Genomic DNA, 21,924 nt, shown 5'->3' on the forward strand with positions numbered 1-21,924 from the left:
AACAGGTTATGTTTTGTGTTATTGTAGTCCATCTAGGTTGAAAAAGGTCACAGCAGAAGATGCAATGAACAAATTTCTCTGTGGACACTGTAGCTGGTCATACACATACAGCACACATCTTTACATAGCAAATCAGCAATGTTTTAAGCTGCAATCTATAGGCTACTTGGCCAGATACTAAACGAACTATTGTATGCATTATAAAAAATATTTATTGTGAGTCAGTCTACTCCTGAAGGAGGGGCTATTATGGCTATACCATGCACAAGGAAAAGTATGGATGATCCATCATGTGAAACATGTACAGTTGGCTAGCCTATGCAGGGCCGCCCACAGGGGGGGGCAACTGGGGCATTTTTCCCCGGGCCCCAGCCTGAAAGGGGCCCCAGGAGGCCCCATGAAGACCCCCCTGAATACCTGTTTTAAAGTTCTATATACTCTAATAGAGCAGTCAGATCTAAATACTCTAATAGAGCAGTCACAGTATTCTTCAGAGGAGCAGTGTAGCAAGCTTATAGATAAGGAGATATGGTTGGTGCTGGGTAGTTATTGTCATTGCCAGCAGGTTGTGACCTTTTTTTTTTTTTTTTTTTGGTCTTCACCTTACAACTTGGGTGAAGGGCCCCACTTTAACTCTTTGCCCTGGGCCCCTTAATTTTTCTGGGCGGCCCTGAGCCTATGATCCCACTTATACCATTTTGTAGACTAGTGCAATTTAAACAGTATTTGGTAGCAACAGCATAGAATAGGACATTAATTTGACACACATACACACACACAATTTACACCATGCAGAGAAAAGTCATGTTTTAGCTATCACTTTCACACACACACAAAACATATTCCAAACTAAATAAAAAATCATAATTTTGAGGTAAAGTACTGGAAGGAATTTTACACTTGTGTAGGAAGCATGATTCCTACACGTGTAGTGCTTTATTGAGAATTTTTGCAGAATTTTGTAGGAAATATTCCCACACTGTTGAATTTTGTAAGAAAGATTCCTACACTTGGCACAAAGTGTAAGACTCTTCTTGCAGTGTAGGAATAATTCCTACAAGTGTAGGAATCATTCTTACAAGTGTAGGAATCATTCTTACAAGTGTAGGAATCATTCTTACAAGTGTAGGAATTGTTCCTACAAATGTAGGAATAATTCCTACACTTGTGTGAATTATTCCTACACATTATGTCATGTGTAGGAATCTTTCTTACAAAACTCAACAGTGCAGGAATATTTCCTACAAAATTTTTTAATGCTGCCCTACACGTGTAGGAACCATGCCTCTTACACAAGAGTAAAATTTGATACATCACAGAAAATTTACTGTGTTTTTGAGAAAAAAATTGCCACAACTTAAAGTTTTGGTTTCTTATTTAGTTTGGAATATGTTACAACACATAATTACAGGATGTATGTGCTACACTTTCACTACAAATCCTGGAGACAAACCTCCTGGGGAAAGAAGGCATGTTATACTTCCTTGGCGGTGTGGGAATCCAAATTCCTACCTGGACAGGATGGATTTCACTCACCTTAATAGTCCTATATAATAGTCCAGCTGGTTTTTTGTTCAAGGGAATAAAATCACCAGCCGAAAAAATGTTAATTCATACATGACACTTGTGTGTTTTGAAGCACATACAAAAACAACACAAATGATCTGTACCTGTAAATGTATTATAAGTTTACAAAAAAATTGCTCTACAATAAAGAAAACCCTTGATAAGTTGGAAAATGAAAATTATGATGAATCTGAAGGAAAGTTAGCAAAATAGTTAGCTATATTGGTATAACTCCATATTTTTTATAGATTTTACTGACTACTGCTCTGTGGATCTACTTCTTAAGTTACTTTATCCACGTTCAAACAAAAACAAAGAAATATTTTTGAAACATTACTATGCACATTGATTATTATTTGAAAGAGTCATTAAATTTATGTTCATCTATCCATATAGGGTACTGATGTTGATCTTGAGAATGAAATTTCAGAAATGCAGTCAGCTCCATTTATAGCAGTGACAGGGCTGCATGAAGATGGCAATATACAGTATTTCATCTGTTGTGAGCAGATAATATACCTGGAAGCAAAGAAAGTGATTGATGCAATTGTCAACCTCATATGCATGGCTACTTATTTCATATTCAACATATCTTACCCAAAGGCTCTAGCTCCTGTGATGATATTCTTCCAACACTTTGTAATGGATCTTAGAGATGATCAATCCATACCTACTTCCACAGTGAAGCTCATCGGCAGCCTACAAATAATTTAGCCCCAGCAGTTGCAGCCTGCAAAACAACTTTAGTAGATTAGCTAGCCAAATAGATGTAGTTTTTGTGTATAAAGTATTTCTGTATATACTGTAGTTTGGATGCATGCATACATGCATATATGTAAATTGTGCAACAATGCAAACTGTACACTTTGTATGTTTTCACTTGAAGTTTGAGTTTTAAATTCTTGTGCCACTGCATGCAAATCACTATATAAGGTCTCAGAGTAGCTATCTGGATATAATCAAGGGTTTTATGCACACACCTTACTTTCTTATAGAGGGTGTAGGTATACCTACAACAAGGGGAAGTAAGAGTCCTTTGTATCTAATTAGGTGTGTATGTGCACTCCTTTTGTACTGCTCACCCCCACAATGGGTAGCCAACAAACTCTTCAGATAACCACAAGTGTTTGCTAAACACCCTTGATTGTTAATGTAAACACCCTTCGGGATCTTGGTGTACACAGAAGCTAGAGCACTCCTGAAGGTGTATGGAAACACCCCATTTTTAACAGTGTAGCCTTTAGTAAGGAAAGATGCAAAATCATGCAAATGTCGGCTGAATCTTTTCAGGAAAGTTGTGGAAATATGATCATTCCTGACGAAAGGAAAGGTAATTATATAAGATATAATTATTGACATTTCCGGCCATATATAGTCTTTTAAAGGTAAGAAAATCAATTCTGTTTTTGTAGTGATAATGCTTTATCATCATCATTAAACACTTAATATAATCTGCACTGACCACAAGGATATTCAGGGCCAGGATTCAAATAATTGTCTCCAGACAGCAAGATAATTAATTGTAGGCAAAATGGGCTGAAATTCCAATTAAATTGCACTACACGTGGCAAGCAAAAATCATTGTAAACCAAGAAATAACCATATTGTCCATCGCAACACTCTCAGAAGACAACATTATGAGTCTATATCTACCTCAGGAGAACTGAAAGTTCCACATACCTTGACACACGAGAGAACCAGTATCAGCAGCCACACACATGTTGCCATGTTTTTTAAACCACTTCAGTAAAATAAAAAAATCATGATCAACAACAAAATAACATCTATAAAACCTAAATCAGTAGCCACTACAAAACTACTAATATACTATTAGCGTATACGTAAATAGTTACTAAAACATTACTAGCCTGTTACCAAAAGTACTGCCATCAGCTATTAGAATCTGTCCACTATCCATCATCACTACTCCACAAGGATTACTAAACCTTTTCTTGCCTTGATAGGTACCTTCAATGGCTGATGTAAACTTCCCATCTTCTTCAAACACCAACACACAGTGAGTGCTATGGGAACTAATCAACAAATGTCTATCTGATGTATAGTGTATCCCAAGAGGAACTTGTAAATTGAAGGGAACATTAGTAAAATTACCAAACACTTTAAGGAACTGTCCTTTCGTAGTGAACACCTGGACTCTGATATTGTCTGAAATGAACAACTGATCTTCACTATTGTTCAGTGTCAGGTCACGAGGTGTATTGAAAGTACCAGGTTCTGTGCCATGTTGTCCAAAACAGCAAGAGAATTGTTCATTTTGAAAAACTTGAATTCTGTGATTGTCCTTGTCACACACAAACAACAGCTCTGACTGGGACAACACTAGACCATAAGGAGACTGGAACTGACTGTTAGCTGTACCTCTACTGCCAAACTGGGAAATAAATTCTCCATTTAGTTTAAACTTCTGAATACAGTGCAAGCTATGATCTGCAACATACAAATATCCCTTCTTGTCTACTGCTATTCCAGTGATGCACTGAAACTTTCCATTTCCTCTACCTGTTCCACCAATAACATGAGAGTATTGGAAGTGTTTATCAAATACTACTAACTGTTTGGTGGAATAGTCACGAACAATAAGTTCATTGTTAGGTCCTTTAGCCAACAGATAAGGGCGACTTATCTTCCTGTTGGTTGGTCCATATTTATCAATGATCTTCATCTCCTTCTTTAACTTATTGTAGTCGCGAATGTTCATCAACACTTTGACATCTTCATGGTTCACTTTTAGTCCTCTCCAGTGAACTGATAAAGAATGATCTTCTTTTCCTTTAGGATTATACCATATATGGTACTGTCCTCTTGACTCTTCTTCAATATGTGTATTTTGTAAAAACTCCCTCTCCTTGTTGCAATGGATTTCTAGATCTTTTGATTGGTTCACTACAGGAGACCCAAAAATGTCTTTCAGTGTAACAGTCACTTTAACTGGATCACTAATTACTACTGGACCACTCACAGTACAATCAGGTAAATGTGGAAGACAAGATGACACGTCACAAACTGAATCATTAACAAACTCAACTGGGTGATGACAAATAACAATCATGTCACTTGGTTTACACTCTGGATCAAGGCTAGTATGTTCCACTTGTTTTGTTACTTCATCAACTCTATTCTCAATCCATTTGTTGTATGTGAGTAATTGTCTGGTTCTGTTAACCATTACAATTTTATGGCAGAACTCATCGCAGCTCACCAATTGTCTTTCCACAAACTTTGCATTTTTTATTTGCGCAGTGAGTGTCTTTTTAAATGAAGTCTTGATGGTGTTCACCTTTCCAACTGTTTCTTCTTCTTGTTGCTTCAACAACTTGTACACTTCACCATACGTAGCTCGTATCTTCTCAATATTTGCTTCACTCTCAATGTCAACTTGTTTCTCACAATGTTCAATTTTCTTTACTCCATTTCTTACTCGTTCTAACAACTGTTTCAGTGGAGCAGTGACTTGTTTCATCTTCTCTCTTTCTTCATCCACCATTTCATCATCAACAAAGTCAAAATCATGATCTCGATGACCACGAGGATGATCCTTCAACGTACAATACTGACAGATCAGCTTACTACAAGTCTTACAGTACAGGTATAGTTTCTGCTCGGAATGAGCCACTAACTTGCAGAATTCTGCCTTTTCTGGAGCACCGGCTAAAGCTTGTATGGGATTTTGGAGAAATTCGTTGATGGGAACAGTTTTGTGTGATTCAAAATCCTCCCAATTCTCGTGAAACTCGTTACACTTCTGACATAGCGGGTTTCTACACTCCATGCACCACTTGATGGCTTCTGATCCTTTTTTACATTTCCCACATTTCATCGTCACTGAACCTTGTCCGGATTCCTTGAGTTTTTTGAAAATTTCCACTAAACGATTAATGGTAAAATTAGTGGGAATATACGCTATCCCATCTTGTGGAAGTGGTGCACGACATAACGGACAACAAACAATGGTCGCCATTTTCTTATTAGATTCTATACTCCTCTCTATACATCGCTTACAGAAGGTGTGCAAACACGGGATGGTCTTCGGATCAGTAAAAAGATCTCTACAGATGGAACAACTTATTTCTTCCTTGATCTGTCGCCATTCCTTCTCTATACCACCGCCACTCGCCATTATCTTCACGTGATCAATCTTGCAGAATAAAGAGGGGGTGTGGCTGTAGACTCTACCGCAAAAATGTAGTCTCTGTTTATCCGTACAATTAGAGTAGGCGCCACAATCGATAATGCAGCTGATGAAAATGTGAATTTCTCCAGGATCATTTAACGTCATTGTTGCAGTAGACAACTACTTAGAGATGATTGATGATTTAGTTTGAGAGTAAGAAAAGTTTGTGTGTAGTGTAATTTACAAGTGAGCTGGTTTGTTATTAAAGTGACGTGTCTGAGACTCTGAGTGGTCTCCCCCTCCGGCTATGATAAAATTGAGGAGTTATGAGAGACGCCACTGGAGCAACTTCAGTAGGAGGTGTCCCCAAACAGGCTACCGTTTCAGGTGACAGACCATTTCATGACAACCTGATGAGTTAATAGCCCCACTACTGGGCCACTAACATTACCTGTAACCTGACAACACCAAATCATCATCATTAGATACAGAAAGGGAAATAGGCTTTATTGTGTACTGGGTATTGATTGGTGGATCACATGACCACCACCCTATTTTCCTGCAAGAATTATTAAACACATCACACATGCTTACATGAAAAACGCAGTGTTGTGAAATCTTACCAGGTACATTGAATAACCAGCCAATTATTAGTTATTTTTCACATAACCGATCTCTTAAGATACTCACTCAAAAATGTACATAATTTTCTTGTGCTTTAATGTTGGTATCACACTTGTAGTAGGATTGTACTATAAGCATTGTTACTTGGTGCCTGTTACTTTAGCCATTATAAGACAATTTGACAAACTATACTACAAATTTTAAGGATAGGTATAGCTTACATGCTACGTAGGTGTAACAACAAAAAATTACAGGAAATTTCATTCAATTCAGTTAACCGTACAACCAACAGTTCTGATCTGCTCAGTAACTGGTTATGATATTCTGTCCAGTTCACAGGTCTATGAAAATGATCCAATCATAAATGGAGGCCATAGTATCTTTGTTGTCTCCTTGGAGCAACGTCTGTCACTGCTCGCCCCTTTGCTAGAAACAAGGGTCTGGTGAAATACAAATCCCATCAAAGGAATTCATTAGACAGCATACCATACATATGTAACCATGTGTTACGTGGGATTGCCCTGCAATTTCAATAAAGGTGTTACGTTACCAAAGTGATTTTACTTATGGCTGAACATCATTGCTACACAAGAATTGGCTAGTGGGAAATTTCTGCACTGGAACTGATAAAGGATCTGTGTTGATCACCAGTGAAGAGGTAGGCAGCATCAGACTAGGAGCAATTGTACTTTATCTTCCCAGCTCTGCAACCTGTTTTCCAAGTTGGCCATCCTCTGCTGTAAGTAACGCTCCACCTGTATCATACAGTACGATAGTACTGTATAGTAGGGACCACAAAGGAGTAGGCATGGCCCACAAAATAACATCACCCAAAACCAGCCTCATTTTTCCCTGACGACAATAAAGCAGTATTGGCTAGGTAAAACTAAGCCCAAACAAGCTTTCAGATCAGTCCGAAACGCTTTCAACAAGTTGCTGTGGAATTTTAAGAATGATTAATTTAATGGAATTTTCTACTGACTGACTGACTGATGCCTTCAGACAAGTGTAACTTGATGATGGCTAAGGCTATCCCGAGGGGTGCTTTTGGTGTACCGCAGTATGCACAATGCATTCTTCATGGACTTACCAGTGTCCTCCTTTGTGTCCCATTCATCTTTGCTGACAGTGAAATGTGTTAATTTGGTGGTAACACATGATGGCTTCCCTTCGTAACAGAAATTGTCCGTATTTTTCATAGTGGCTGTTTTGATTGCAGAGGTGCTTTTCGAACAGTTCTCGATTCGTACTGCTGTGTAACGGGTTGAGTGCAGTCGACATCAAAGCGTAGTGGATACTTAACTTTTCAGACGATAATTGATATAACTGGGGCACACGGTGCCATTTCAGATGCGGTATGCGGTATACAAAAAAGTTAACAAACAAGTACACAGAAAAATTTGGAATTTTTCAACTAGAATAGGGACCATAGCACATCGACAAAAAGTACTGAAACAAACTGGAGTAGTACACGATATTAAATCACAGTAAAACAATAAGAAGTATTATATCCCTACTGTGCTCAAGATACCGTAATGGAAATGCACAGTAGGGATATAACAGTTCTTGTTGTTTTACTGTGATTTAATATCGAGCACTACTCCAGCTTGTTTCAGTACCTTTTGTCAATGTGCTATGGTCCCTGCTCCAGTTGAAATTTCCAAATTTTTCTGTGTACTTGTCTATATATAACTGCAGCATCCCACTTCATATTCAATATTAGGATCATACAGCTAAACACTTGTTATTACACCTTCACCCTCTCTCTCCTGAAATTATCCCTCACTGTTTCTGAGTGAGTTTTATCACAGTTACACTTGTGTATCAACAAACTGTGTAATCAAACACAGCCAACTTTCCCTAGTGACAAAGCTAGGTCACAAGAGCCAGCTCATTTTATCACTCACCTAGACTATTTACTGAAATTTAAATCCAAGCCAGAAGAGGAAGTGATTTTTGTACTCTTTAAAAACCATCTAAACTGGCAGGAAACTTGTTGTTAGACACTTGTACATGTACAGTGGATGCCATGGAAGTAAAGAAAATTTCATTTAGGGACCAGTTATAGCAACCACAGCAAATTTACATGGTCCGGCTGGACTATCTGAGAATGGGGACCACTCAAATTTGTCAATATACAGTAGTCTATAGTAACACAGTATAGGTGGGCATTTTCAAACATCTGCTGGCTAATTAATTGCCAGCCTGTATGTTACCCTACAAAATAATACAATAGTAACCATTTTGTGACCATGTTGTTTAACACTGCTCTATAATTAATGTTTTAGTTAATTCTTACTAATATTGTAAATTGTTATTGCATTTTCATGCTCTGTATACTTTATCTAGCTGTGTTGTTTGAACATCTCCCCCACCCCTCTCCTCTGGGGATGGTACAGGATGATGTGTACAGACTACTAGTCAGCCTAGAGGAGAACTAGTTGATGATTGTGAAGAGTGTTGTTACACATTGACCACTCAGTTGTGTATCCTTGGGTTACTCTATTAACTACTATCCCACTAGGGACCTGATAAAGGTTAAAGCCTGTTAATACAGGGAGTAGTGTTGACATTGTTGAATGTATCCCAGACCAGCTGGTGACTTGATCCTCCAGTAACATGTAGTTTAGGTAACTACCTAAGAGCCACACAACCCGGGATCCAGAATTCCTCTATATACAACCTACACTTACTCTATATGATGAGCACCATTAGGGCGTGGTCATTGTGTACATGTGCAGGCAACCATTCTATTCTAGTGACATGTAGCTGTAGGTTTGAGTGATGTTGTTTTTGTTATGTGTACCAACTACCAAAGTTTGAATTTGTGCTACTATAAACTGTTTGAGAGAGATGTAAGTAGTCAATTATAGGTGCTTACTGTAAGAACTGAAGCTGTGTTCTTTTATTGCTTGTCAGAACTGTTGAAGTGGCAACTACCTGGAATTATCTTTAACTTCAAAGTGAAAATCTGTCGGCCATGATTAGCATGTACAGTACCCCAAGGGTGTGTTAGACTTCTGACCAGATGACCTTTCCCTTTTTTTGTGAGTGGTTGGGTGGGGAAAAGAAGTGTAGCTATGTAACACTGGTGTAGTTTGTGTAGTACATGTAGTGTGATGTTTCCTTGACTGACTGGCTACTAGTTGGAGGTCATTTACTACAGAACATCATCTAGAGTGTCAGTGGGGTTCATCGATGGTGACCTTGTTGATAGGTTCCTTGACTTCCGACGAGGTGAAGTGATGAAGAATATGAAAGTGAGTACACACCCACCACACCACCGTCCTCTTAGCACATGCCACAATAGCTAGTGTGTGGGTGTAGCATCACCAAACGTCACACACAGAGACAAATATTAGTCGGTCACGGGAAAGGAGATTTAGCTGAATGGTGGAAACAGCGGAATTTGTAGAAACAGAAAGAAGCGTCATTTACAGAGTATGGACAGCCTTAGAACACCCATTACCAACACCCACTACCAGTAACTGTTACACATGAATGCAGCTACATAGAACTGTAGATAACTCACCACAATTGAAGTAAATGGTCTTTATAGTGCAGGTTACTTCTTGCAGCTTAGCATCATCTGTGGCACCATAACAGGGCAGCCCGACTATTCAACACCAGTTCTGTAATTCAACACATAGTTAAAAAACATTCTAAAACACTCTATACATGTTTGGTACCTAGGAAGTGCTTTGTGTTGATTGTAAAGCAATGATTGAGGTGATGATCGATGAGGCTAGAGATGAGACTACCGCCTGGAGACTACAGTCTAAGAAGAATTGATTGCCATGGATGATGTTAAGTTGAGAATCGGCACTACAAAGACCATGCGCTTCAATTGTGCTGAGTTCATGTAGCTGTATTATGTGTAACAGGTGTTGTAAGGCTGTTCATAATCTGTAAACGACTGTTTCCACCAATTCTGCTGTTTCTGTCATTTGGATGGCAGATGTCTGGTCACCGGACATTTGTCGTTCAAATAGCCTCTGTATCTGAACATAACTCAGTTTGCTCATATAATGTCCTAATTAACAAAAAGGAAAGGGATGGAGCCTAAGGAATACAGTTTATCTGTTTGGTTTATGGCTTGTACCAATGTTGAAACCGGGTCACTACTGCTGACCCGGATGACCCACTGACCCGGATTGACCCGGATTAATTAAAGCCGAGACGTGTTTCGGCTAGTCTCGAGCAAGCGAACGAGTCTACATTTTGAGCGTTCGATTCGTGTTGAGTAAATATTGCAACTTCAGCCTAGCTGTAGGTTGAAGACCAAAAAAAAAAAAGGTCTTCACCTACTGACAATAGCTACCCCTCACCATAGATACTCTCAGTTTTGTGTACTGCTATTCATAACTACCACTTGGTTGTTAGGAGACACTACCTTCTTACAACCCAAGCCCAAGGGGAGTGGCCATAGATGTACTAGTGTTATAGTAGCTCACAAAAAGAGCAATGAATGATGTGAACAGTAAATAACAGAATTAATAACCATGTACAATCTAACTCTGAGTTGAAATGTTGCACTCTATCCTACAATGACTAATCAAGCCTGCACATGACAGGACATTATGACCAGTCTACTGCAGAATGTTATATTTGTGCTCACACACCTCATTAGCTGGGAACCGTTGTTACTCTTCTTTTTGTAAGCTATAAGGGGATAGCTTATCAATGTTTCAGCCTCAACTGTGGGTTGTTAACATCTACAGTGATAGCTTATTGCTGACCATAATAAGCAGGCGGCTACATCAGGCAGGTTACTTTGTACTCAAATGTCACATTTTATGATTTTCAAGTTATCTTGCTTTTGTGGTATTTTTCCTTTGAATTTACAATGTACTGTACATCCTAACTAAAAACTATATAAGCAACACCATGGCAACACCAACAATAATATTGTAATTTTTACTGGTCTTTTGTTAAGAATCCCTCAACAATATCCGGTATTAAAAAAGTTTTCACTACACAGTTAACAGTTTTAGTATGATATTTGTTACACCCCTAATCCTGTGTGTGGTCCCAACACTTGTCACTAGTGTACACACATTAGTGACCAGGTGTGTAATAACCAGTCTTATCAGCTATGATAGGAGAATTACCATAGACATGTAGCCACATAAATGTACTATTACACTGTCGTAAAAGTTAAGTTGTCTACTTTTACAGGCTGAGCCATACAAGTGGCCTTGATGAGGGCTCTGTTTGTTTAACTTATGAAAAATGAAGGGACACTTGACTGTTAGCTACCTGGTCCCTGCACAGTGGATGAGCAGAAAGTTAGTAATTGTCGACAACTTTGGTACATGTAGTCACTAGCCTCACCCATTGGCAAACTGAATTAAAACTGACAGTATCAGCCTCTTTAGAAATAGGTAATGAGACCAGTAATCCCAGAGGCTGTAGTTACATTTTAGAACTATTATATCAGTATACTTCCCTAATGTGGTCAATTTCAAGTGGTCAAGTCCAGAATAGATGTAGTTCCAGTGTAGGAGCCTTACACTAGCAATGAACTAATACCAAAAGTATTACTGTGAATCAGGAAAGTATCACGTTGAAAATATTCGTTGTTAAAATATTTGACATAACATATTTGATCGATGACAATATTACGGCACATTTTTGCTCTAGTAATATCCTAGTGATGCCTGTTTGTGTACATGACTGTAATGTCAACTAAAGTCCCACACTGTCATTTTATAACTGAATTCAGAGATCAAATTGTTTACCACATCAAATCGTTTTTTTTTTTTGTTTTTTTTGTCAGTTTGATGGCACATTATTATATCGTTATTTGAATATCAGCTGAAAGTCATAATGGTGGACTTCTGTTTATTTCAGAAGGGATTTACAAGTCATGATCACTTTACATAAGCCACACACATGACTTGTAAAACCACAGGACTGTCACATGACTTCCTGTCTATCCAAAATTTATAGCCTTGTGGTTTCTAGAATAGAATTTTTGCTATTCTGTGTGTTGTACAGACTTTCATAGTTGTTAATAACTGTGTGTGGACAGGTCCCTGGAGTACCCAGTCCTTGTGGTGCTCAGCTGAAAATTATTTAAGCAAAGAGTAAAAGTATGTAGCTACTTCACCTATAAAGATCTGATAGAGCAGTCTCAGCAGTAATAAATATTCTAATAAAGCAGTCCACTGTATTTGAAATAGTTTACAATTTTATTTATTTTTGAGTCATTACTAGAGAATCACAAGTCCATGAAGCATAATATTAATTTGGTATGGCACAAAGACAAACACTACAAACAATTCGACAGGCCGACAAACAAACAAACACAATGTTAAGCAACAATTTTTTTTAATAAGTGTTTTCAACTTCAGCAGCCCAAAAAGATAGAAATTAATGTGATTTGAGGAATAGGATATATTTTTTAGTTTTCTGTGTTAAAGAGGTTTTAGTGTCCAGTTTCTCAATGGTTTCTGTACATTTTGATTAGAGATGTACCGATTCAACATTTCTGAACTATTTCAATCCGATCTAACACATTTGTTACCGATATACTGATATTGTACCAATCTGACATCAACTATATCATCATGTTGTTCATGTATGGTCTATTATAATTTTTAGGCTTCACCTGCTACAGGTAGCTCATAGGATTTTACTCAGTGTCTCAAACTCTTATTAGGAAATTGTAAGCTGCCAAAGTGTTGTTGCAATAGTCAGTGCCAATTGTGGCCTCAATTACACAACACAGACAATAAGGCACCCACAAAAATATGCAATCTCCTACCAAGACTGGAATATGTGTTTGAATGGCTTGTAAGCTGATGTAGCACAGTGTCCAAGTGTCTTACTTCATTTAGTGTTGGTAAGTTCAAGTTTCACTGCGTAAATAGTAAATCCATGTGTTGTTGTATGGCTTCTTATGACTTAGGCAACAGAAAAGATATGTGTTCCCCTGACACAAAGAAGAGAAATGATAGAGTAAGCTAAGTATGCTTGAACACATGGAGTTAGACTTAGTTATCAGAAAGATCGAAATTGAATCGGTGTTTATACACAAAAATCGGTACTTATGATTTTGCTCAAGTCGTCCAGATCAGCTGTCGATCTGATAATATATCTGTACATCTCTAATTTTTATAGTTAACCACAACATCCAGTATTGTGTATAGCAAGTACTAGAGCAATTAAAATACTTTTGCCTTAACTGAACTGGTCATTGAAGAATCCTGTTGTTCCATGCTGTATGATGACATCATTTTGACATGAACCTCTTGTCAAAACCTTGTATTAAAATAGTACCACTGGTCCTTTTGTAGTTAAGACATGGTGGTTACTACTGTGTGACCTCCCACCTATATAGCATGACAACTAGCATACTAGTGTCCATGTTAGCCCTCAAGGGACAACTTACATTGAGGAAGTAACCAAGCAAGTGTCTTCATGCTTTATCTGTCTGTAAAAATGTGTTATAGACTTTCTAGAATTAAAAATTGTAGTTTCACAAATTAAAGTTTTATCCATTGAGAAGTTTCCCCAAAACTGTGCAACTGTTATTCTAATATCAAGGGTTATAACCGTTGAGCCACTACTACCATCAATTTATCTCTCTTAGTTTCCACCCAGATATTCTAGTTAAAATATACACTGCTAGTGAAAACGTGGCACAACTTGGCGGTATTTATGGTTGGTATGAAAAAATATGGTTGCTGCAGTGGTATTAACAATAATTTTGGATGCTGTATTTGATATTGTGTACTAGCAATATTTCATGACTGTACCTGGTTTCACAGCTCAAGCGTACTTAATGCAAACTATTTTTGTTGACTGGGAAAACGTTGGGGCATAGTGATGTGGCCACTATGCTGAGGTGACCAGTCAACTGAGGTGATTGTTAAGGTGTCCATTATATCCCCACTTTATTGTTGTCTGTATGTAGTGTATATACACATTAACATGTTGTCATTGTATAACTGTACACATGTCACTACACAGGTACCACAACAATGTCAATTTCCACAATGGAGGATAAACCATTTGACACATGGAGTAGATCTGATAATATTTGACATGTAAGTTACCACAGGGGTACTGTATGTTTTAGTAAACATTGAGAAATTTCCCATAAGTGTAATGTTTAGACCGGTTGAAAGAGCGTGGCATTAAATTAAAACTGCAATTAAAATATGGGATAATCACACTGTATGACACAATGGTAATATATACTATAAAATTTTGAGCATAATTCCCATAAGCCTAATGATTGCACAAATATGGCCTTTGTTGAATTCCCTCAAGAAACGAGAGTACGTACATATCCTTAGCTGCACCTCTAGATATCTGGTTGTATTATATATTTCCTGCAATGCCTGAATCTAAACAACAAACGTATTACAAACCAAAGAATTTTATACCAGAACTGACTGTTGTATTAGACTACTTTATCTTTATTTAAGGGGTGTATGTTCTGTTAGGGTAATTGACTGAGCTTCAAGTATGTTTTTATCATGAGGACTTTAATCTCACATTTGGGGCACAATATTTTTTAAACCAGGTGCATGCCTACAGCCGGTCAAAGGCTGGCTGTGGGCACGTGCCTGGTTTACTGAAATTGTTTTCGTAAAAACGTGTGTGTGTACAGTGTACCTATCTACCTATCCATCTACTTATCTATGTTTGTCCGTATGCACCCACGTGAGCAAATCCTTTTAGTGGTAAAAAGCAGTCAACCTATGAAATTAAACACTAAATGAAGCTTGTATTAAACTTGAAGATAGGTAAAGTTTGCAATGAGGCAGTTTCTTTTTGCCAGTTTGAAATACGGGTGTAGCGACTCTCGACACATTTCATGAATTTCCTTCCCATTGGGTTCTTCATGTATTTAACTACTGGAAAACACCATGGCAGGCCTCTTAGGCAACTAGGAAATGCGTATCTCTTCAACTCGAAAAGGGGCATCTCCCTACATACGCGAACAAAAATGAAGGGTAGCCTTGAGGTCATGTAGAGAGAATTTGCGGGAAAAATACTATAGACAAACAGTTGAGAAGATACTTCTGTGTGTAATAAGTTGTTGAAAGCGGTTTGTTCTAAAGCAATGCATAGCAACATAATTAGAGAATTATGAAATAATTCACCAATTACGAAATCCGAAATTACAATAGCTGCATTATTACAAAACAGAAGCTTTAATAGTTATAATATATTTCCAGCTATGCAACTAGCATCTGGTTTTTAGAAGTAGCACATCAACTTGTTTCATTACATAGTAGCTATTTTGTTTGTCACGAGGTTTTAGTGCCTGCAAGACTGTTGTGTTGGAACATTTGCCAACAAACCAGGTGCTTATTTGTGTACATGACAGCTTGTTTATCAGCTCAATCAGTTGCTTATTCCTCTGGATCCTCTACACAACACATGTTTCTTGCTAAACATCGCTGATCAGTGCAAGACAGCCACCCCTGCTACCCTGTTCCTGGCAAACTTAAGGCAGCTGCATAAATATAGATTTGTCATGGGACATGGATACAGGGAAACACACCTATTTCAAACTATATTTCATTGCTTTCCATCTAGTACGCAAACACTTATTTCAACGATCAATAAATTCACACAAGAAATTTAGTGTTGCAAATTTGTCACCTCGCAAAATTAAGTGTCGCATGGTTTTATTTTTGCACATAAATTTGTCTGTGAGAAAATTCCGCTATATGCAATGAAAATTTTTTATATAAAGTGAGTGTTGTAGTAGTGTGGGATGATATCAAAGCTAAAACAACTGAGTTGAAATAGTTTGCAGCTTTTATAGCATGTTTGATGTCATAATGTGGTGTCTATGTACAGTGATCTCAGAGCCATATTTAGATGCCTTGTTTGATATTGTAACTTTCATACCAGCATTATTTCATTCGTATTTACAACTCAAAATAGCTGAACCTGTCTAAAGTGTTTTGCATTGGACCAGAAATGTTTGGGTTTTTAGTAGGGTGGTACCAAACTCAACACATCAGCTGTTATATGTGGTACACTGATGTTAACTATTTCTGTAAAGGATGATAGGAATCAGTTGGGACATAGTCACTTGTAGGGTTGGGTGATATTGAATTTGTGACATGCGATTACTGCATGAGTCATTTCATGCGATTATTGCAATATTGCATGTGAACATCAATACACAACCACATAGTTTGAAAAGTCCATATGACTGCTTGTTTTCACTGAAAATTAGCTTACGAACATAATTTCTTTGCTAACAAGTTAACCAATTGACATAGCTAGCAATAGTATGCATGAACTGTATCAAATATGAGGCCTAGAAAATAGACACAAATTAAATGATAAATGCAATAATTATTGCAAAATGCAATCCTATATGATAATATTGCGAATGTAAAATACATGCGATAATGGTATTGCGAGCACTTGCTTAGGTGATATTGGCGATTTATTGAAATATTGCTCAACCCTAGTCACATGACCATTCAGGGGGTTCCCCACTTTATTGTTGTCTGTATGTAGTGTATATACACATTAACATGTTGTCATTGTATAACTGTACACATGTCACTACACAGGTACCACAACAATGTCAATTTCCACAATGGAGGATAAACCATTTGAAACATCCTCTATACATGGAATAGTGGACCACAATCTGATAATGTTTAACATGTAAGTTGTTAATGTGTTTATAAGAGTACAGTAGTTTAGTGGAGACTGGGAAATGTGTAGACCAGCCACTGGTGTAGACATTTAAACTACATTGGATAAACTCTGTATGTCACAAATGGGAAAAATGTACACATTATTATTACACTGTTGCTGCAAAGAGTTGGAAGTAATTACAGTATAATAAACACCTACCATAGAAGTGTAGTTGCTGTGTATTCTATTATCAGCCCATCTGTCAGCTGACACTAAGGTCTTTGATATCACAAAGAACAGTACTGTATAGAGCTCGAGGGTTTTTACCATGTTTATCATTGAGTGACAAATTTCCATAATTGCAAGTCTCTGTGAAAATAGACTCCACTAAAATTTTTATTTCAATTACTAGAAACATGATGGAAGAGGAGAGGGAAGTGTTGTTAAGCTTGGCTACCATGTTAGTTGGGATGTGCACTGTGTGATGATCCAATAGTAGTGGGGCACACTATCTCCAACATATTACGTTTTGTGGCACAATAATACATAGAGTCACAGCACAAGAACATGTGAGATAAAATTAGCACAAACTTATTACCATGGCTAGCCACTGTCAGTGAAACAAATAAGTATTCACGGTAAAAACCTGCTATAGGTAGTAATGTTTTAATGTTATTTATTTAGTGACTGGAATAATCAGCTGCAATGTGTGAAAATACTACGTACTTTAAGATTCTGGTATATTACACACTTTTCTGTTACGTGCTTCCCTATTTGTCTTAATCAGCAGTACCAATTCAGATTGCAGTTGTATTGTTTAGTCAGTATTGTGGACCTCAGAGACGTGTGTGTGTGTGTGTGTGTGTGTGTGTGTGTGTGTGTGTGTGTGTACGTGCATGCGTGAGTGAGTGAGTGTAGTTGTGAAGCGGCATAGCCAAGTGGCTAGATCATAGGCCTGATAACCGAACAGTTCCAGGTTTGAACCCTGGTTATGCCAATTTGGTGTTGTTGTTTCCTTGAGCAAGAAACTTTACTCATGTTTCACCAGTCTACCCAGCTGTATATTGGGGACCTGGTGGCTGGTGTCATCTGGGGAGTAGCCCACCAGCTGTAACATAAATGAGTACCTGGTGCTGACTGGTGAAGCAAATGCCCAACTTTGCTTGTCTTGCTTAGCAGTGTTAAGGTCATTGTGGAACTTTGCTTCCATGACCTTTCTCCATGAGACCTGGATAATCCTCCTGGGGGTTACTAGTCCTGCCCCAGGAGGATTTTCCTTTAGTAAACTTGAGTACCCGAGTGGTGCACAGACACCTAACTGGGCGGCAATAGCTGTTTTGCTTGTTTGCTGGAGACTTTTTGCTTTTTGTGTGCATGTGTGCGTAGTTGTGGAGTGGAGATAAGTGTATTTCTGTATGTGCATGTATTATGGGGGGTGTATGCATTTGTAAGACTTGTGTATTTGGTTGTGTAGTTTTCCTGGAATTGACCATTATGAACGAGTCTTGAAGAGCCTATTCTGAAGATGCTGTACCTCCCTATGTTGTACTGATGTTGAATATTTGTAAGGCCAAAGGCAGTAATGGAATTTTTGTATTGTAACATTTCACCTCATAGGTGATGAATAATGATGGGAGCCAACAGGTTGGTAAGATCTCCAAACAATGGTCTGGTCTTGTTAAAGAGTATTTCACTGATGATGACAACTTTGTAATTCAGTGTAAGTGATACCTGTTAATGTGTATATCATAGTTCACTTGCTCAGTCTTGTAAGGAAAAATTTTTAATATATGCTGATATGTCAAGTGTTACCAATTAAGCACGTACTTCAGCTTAAGTCATTCTTGCGATAGATACACAACCCACAGTGGGGATAGGACAATCCCACGTGAATGCATAATAATGTTGCACAAGTACTGAAAGTATTTCATGTGAGCTGGATAGGCCCTGTACAAAAAGTTGGTGAGGCTTGATGGTACAACAATGATTGCATCATAATCATTGATGAGTATCGTTACTCTTGACTGTTGATGTGAAATTCATGACCGAAACATGTCATCATCATTAGAAGTCTAATTACTCCATATCAGCAGCGTTTTCCCAATATATTGTGAATCACACCATTGCAAACAACAAATTAGGTAGAACTACAATATGCATCTATTACTTTCAACAGATAGTATGACTATGTTTAATAAAACAGTTTTGTTAGCACTTAATAGTGCATGTGGCCACCCCCCCCCCTGTTTCCTCAATGAGAATAAAGAAGTGATGGATAGAGTTGGCATCATTGTTCCATAATGTAAAGATTTGTTGTACTGTCACATTTGGGAGGTAATTTTACACTGAGACCTGCAATAAGGTCACTTGTCTAAAATTGAAATTCCCTAAATATATTATTTGTATACAATAGTGTTGTGAACCTGCAGACTGTAAACAAACCGGTTATTGGGTAGCCCATAATTGGATATTGGCTGGTTATTGCCACTATGGCTTCTTCACACTTTGGTACTAAATTTTAGGGAGGTGTCAGAGAAGCCAACTCAGTACATGCACACCTTTCACATACACTTTGAAATATTTTTAACATTGTCATAATATTTTTAACATTGTTACAATAACTGAGACACTAATACACTAAGTTACAAGTCAAAAAAACTGGAGCCAGTCAAAAACGTACAGTGTACTGCTCCTGCACTTAGTGCACTACTGGTTACAAGAAGAATACTTCAATACTATAGATTACTAGTAAGTGATTACTGTTACAAGAATGAAAAGTAACTATAAAGTGTCAAAACACTGGAATCTACTGTAGATTTGCAGTCACTGCAGCTGGTCAACATAATCGTCACATTGACAGTGTTTCTTCTTCCTGGCATATGTGGCTGCAAGGTGGATTGGTTTCAAGTTACTGTTCAAAAATACAAGTTCATCCACATTACAGGGATCAAGTGCTGCTCTTATTTCATTTACAATAATACCACTGATGCTGAACAGACTTTCAGAGGGCACTGATGTGCAAGGTAGGCAGAGATATTTTCTAGCAAGTTTACTAAGAATGGGATATATTGACCAGTGCTCTTTCCACCATGAAAGTGGATTAACTTCCAAAGCAACTTGGGGTTCAGCTTTGTACCTTGCTAACTCTGCTTGAACATTATCTTCAGTGGTGTTGTCACTTGAAGTGCTGCTACTAGGCCCCCCAAAGTTGTCCCCTAGCAACTTTCTCAGTGGATGATTTTTTTTCTTTTTAGCAGGAGGTGTTTCAGTTTGACAACTGTCAACAATCTCAATATCATCTGAGTCAGTTGACAGTTCCTCAAAAATCGGAACCATTTCTTCTTGTAAGGTAAGTGAAATACTTTCTCTAGTAACGTTAGATTGCATATTCGACAAATGAGGAAAAAATTTAAACCTAGGGTCATCAAAGCCTGTACATTCTCATTTTGATACCTTTCATTGAAGTCTCTCCTCATAGCCAATTTTATGGCCCTCAGGGCAGATGATTCACCTGGCTGGTCAATGTTTAAATCAGATAGGATAGCAGCCAAACAGGAAAGGGTAGGTCCACTAAGAACTTCAGTTGAGCTTTTGAATGGTCCTAACGAATTGATCAAATCCTCGAGGTTATGCCATTCTCGAGGTGAAAGTTCTAGGTGATGAAGGTCACGTTTAACATGAAGTACTGCAGCAATAGCTGCTTGCTGCTCACATAATCGTGATATCATATCAAAAGTAGAGTTCCACCTAGTTACTACTTCTTGTATAAGATTATGTTGTGGAATTTCTAGTTGCTTTTGTTTAGCTTTTAATTTTTCATTATCAATACGTGAACGGTTAAAGTGTTCAACAATTTTGCGACACCTTGCTAATGTAGTTGACAGCACAGGCATAGCTAGTCCACGCTGGACTGAGAGGTTAAGTGTATGAGCAGCACAGGGGATCATTATGAGCATTAGCTCTTCCGTTATGGCATTGGTTACGTTTTTAGCATTGTCTGTTGTCACAGCTATAACTTGGGAACTTATGTCTATACACCACTTATCTGTCATTTTCCCAAGTAGCTCAGCAATATTGATTGCAGTATGATTACCAGGAAAGGGACAACTTTGCAGATTTCTATGCACCATCTGAAAAGTTGGTGTTATATAATGGGCCGTAAGGGATATGTAGCCATCGTTTGCCCTGGACATCCACATGTCAGTAGTTAGTCCGAGGTATTGAACATCCTTAAGCTCTTGCTCTACTGTATCTGTATTCCTTAGAGCTATGTACTGTTTATCTATGTAATTGGTGACCGTACGACGACAAGGTACTACATACCTGGGTTCTGCGACTTTCATGAGGTGAAGGGAACCTGTACAATCAACGACACGAACTGGACGTAGATCACGCACGATAAACTCTACCACTGCTCCAGTTAATTCTTGTGATCGTTTTGAACCGGGTACCAATAGGTTTACAGTTGGCTTCTGATAGTAGGCGTCAATCTTCTGCTGTCCTGAACTACCTGCTTCATCGCCCTCCGTGTGTACTTCAAATTCAGCACGATGATAAATCCGCAAATGATTTATTAAATTAATAGTCCCACCCAAGCGCGCTACTTCCTTCTTATACAGCTTGCAGACCGCTTTAATTCCAATAATTATCCTCCCAGACGAATCATCTCTGCGAAATCCAAAATGCATCCACACGGGAGCTTTGTGAGAGTCTGGCGTTACTATATCGAGCGGTGAACTATGTCTTTCTTCATCTGAATCTCCGCTATCATCCATTTGTCACTCATTGGTTATAACAGTATCAATAATTATTAAAGCGGAAGTTAGTGTATGCGCATGCGCTGCATGCGCATATTACAACTGAATACCGGTTGTAATTTCTTGAACACAATAACCTGCTAAATTCCACTGTAACCGGTATATAACCGGTTTTGTAATACCGGTTCGCAACTCTAGTATACAAGTAACCTGCTACTT

General features: G+C 38.1%; 2 protein-coding genes across 2 annotated transcripts; both read right to left on the bottom strand.

The window, feature by feature from the left end:
• Positions 1-3,313: 3,313 nt before the first annotated feature.
• Positions 3,314-5,713, bottom strand: LOC136240817 (E3 ubiquitin-protein ligase TRIM71-like). Its single transcript, XM_066031879.1, has one exon. The coding sequence runs from the start codon at positions 5,702-5,704 to the stop codon at positions 3,419-3,421; it is 2,286 nt and encodes a 761-aa protein (XP_065887951.1). The 5' UTR covers positions 5,705-5,713; the 3' UTR covers positions 3,314-3,418.
• Positions 5,714-19,771: 14,058 nt separating this feature from the next.
• Positions 19,772-21,723, bottom strand: LOC136239946 (E3 SUMO-protein ligase ZBED1-like). Its single transcript, XM_066030688.1, has 2 exons — positions 20,402-21,723; positions 19,772-20,315 (listed from the first exon to the last, which is right to left on the bottom strand). The coding sequence occupies exons 1-2, from the start codon at positions 21,721-21,723 to the stop codon at positions 19,772-19,774; spliced, it is 1,866 nt and encodes a 621-aa protein (XP_065886760.1).
• Between the last annotated feature and the right edge of the window lie 201 nt (positions 21,724-21,924).

This window comes from Dysidea avara, chromosome 12 (assembly GCF_963678975.1).
Source record: "Dysidea avara chromosome 12, odDysAvar1.4, whole genome shotgun sequence".
Classification (NCBI taxonomy): Eukaryota; Metazoa; Porifera; class Demospongiae; order Dictyoceratida; family Dysideidae; genus Dysidea; species Dysidea avara.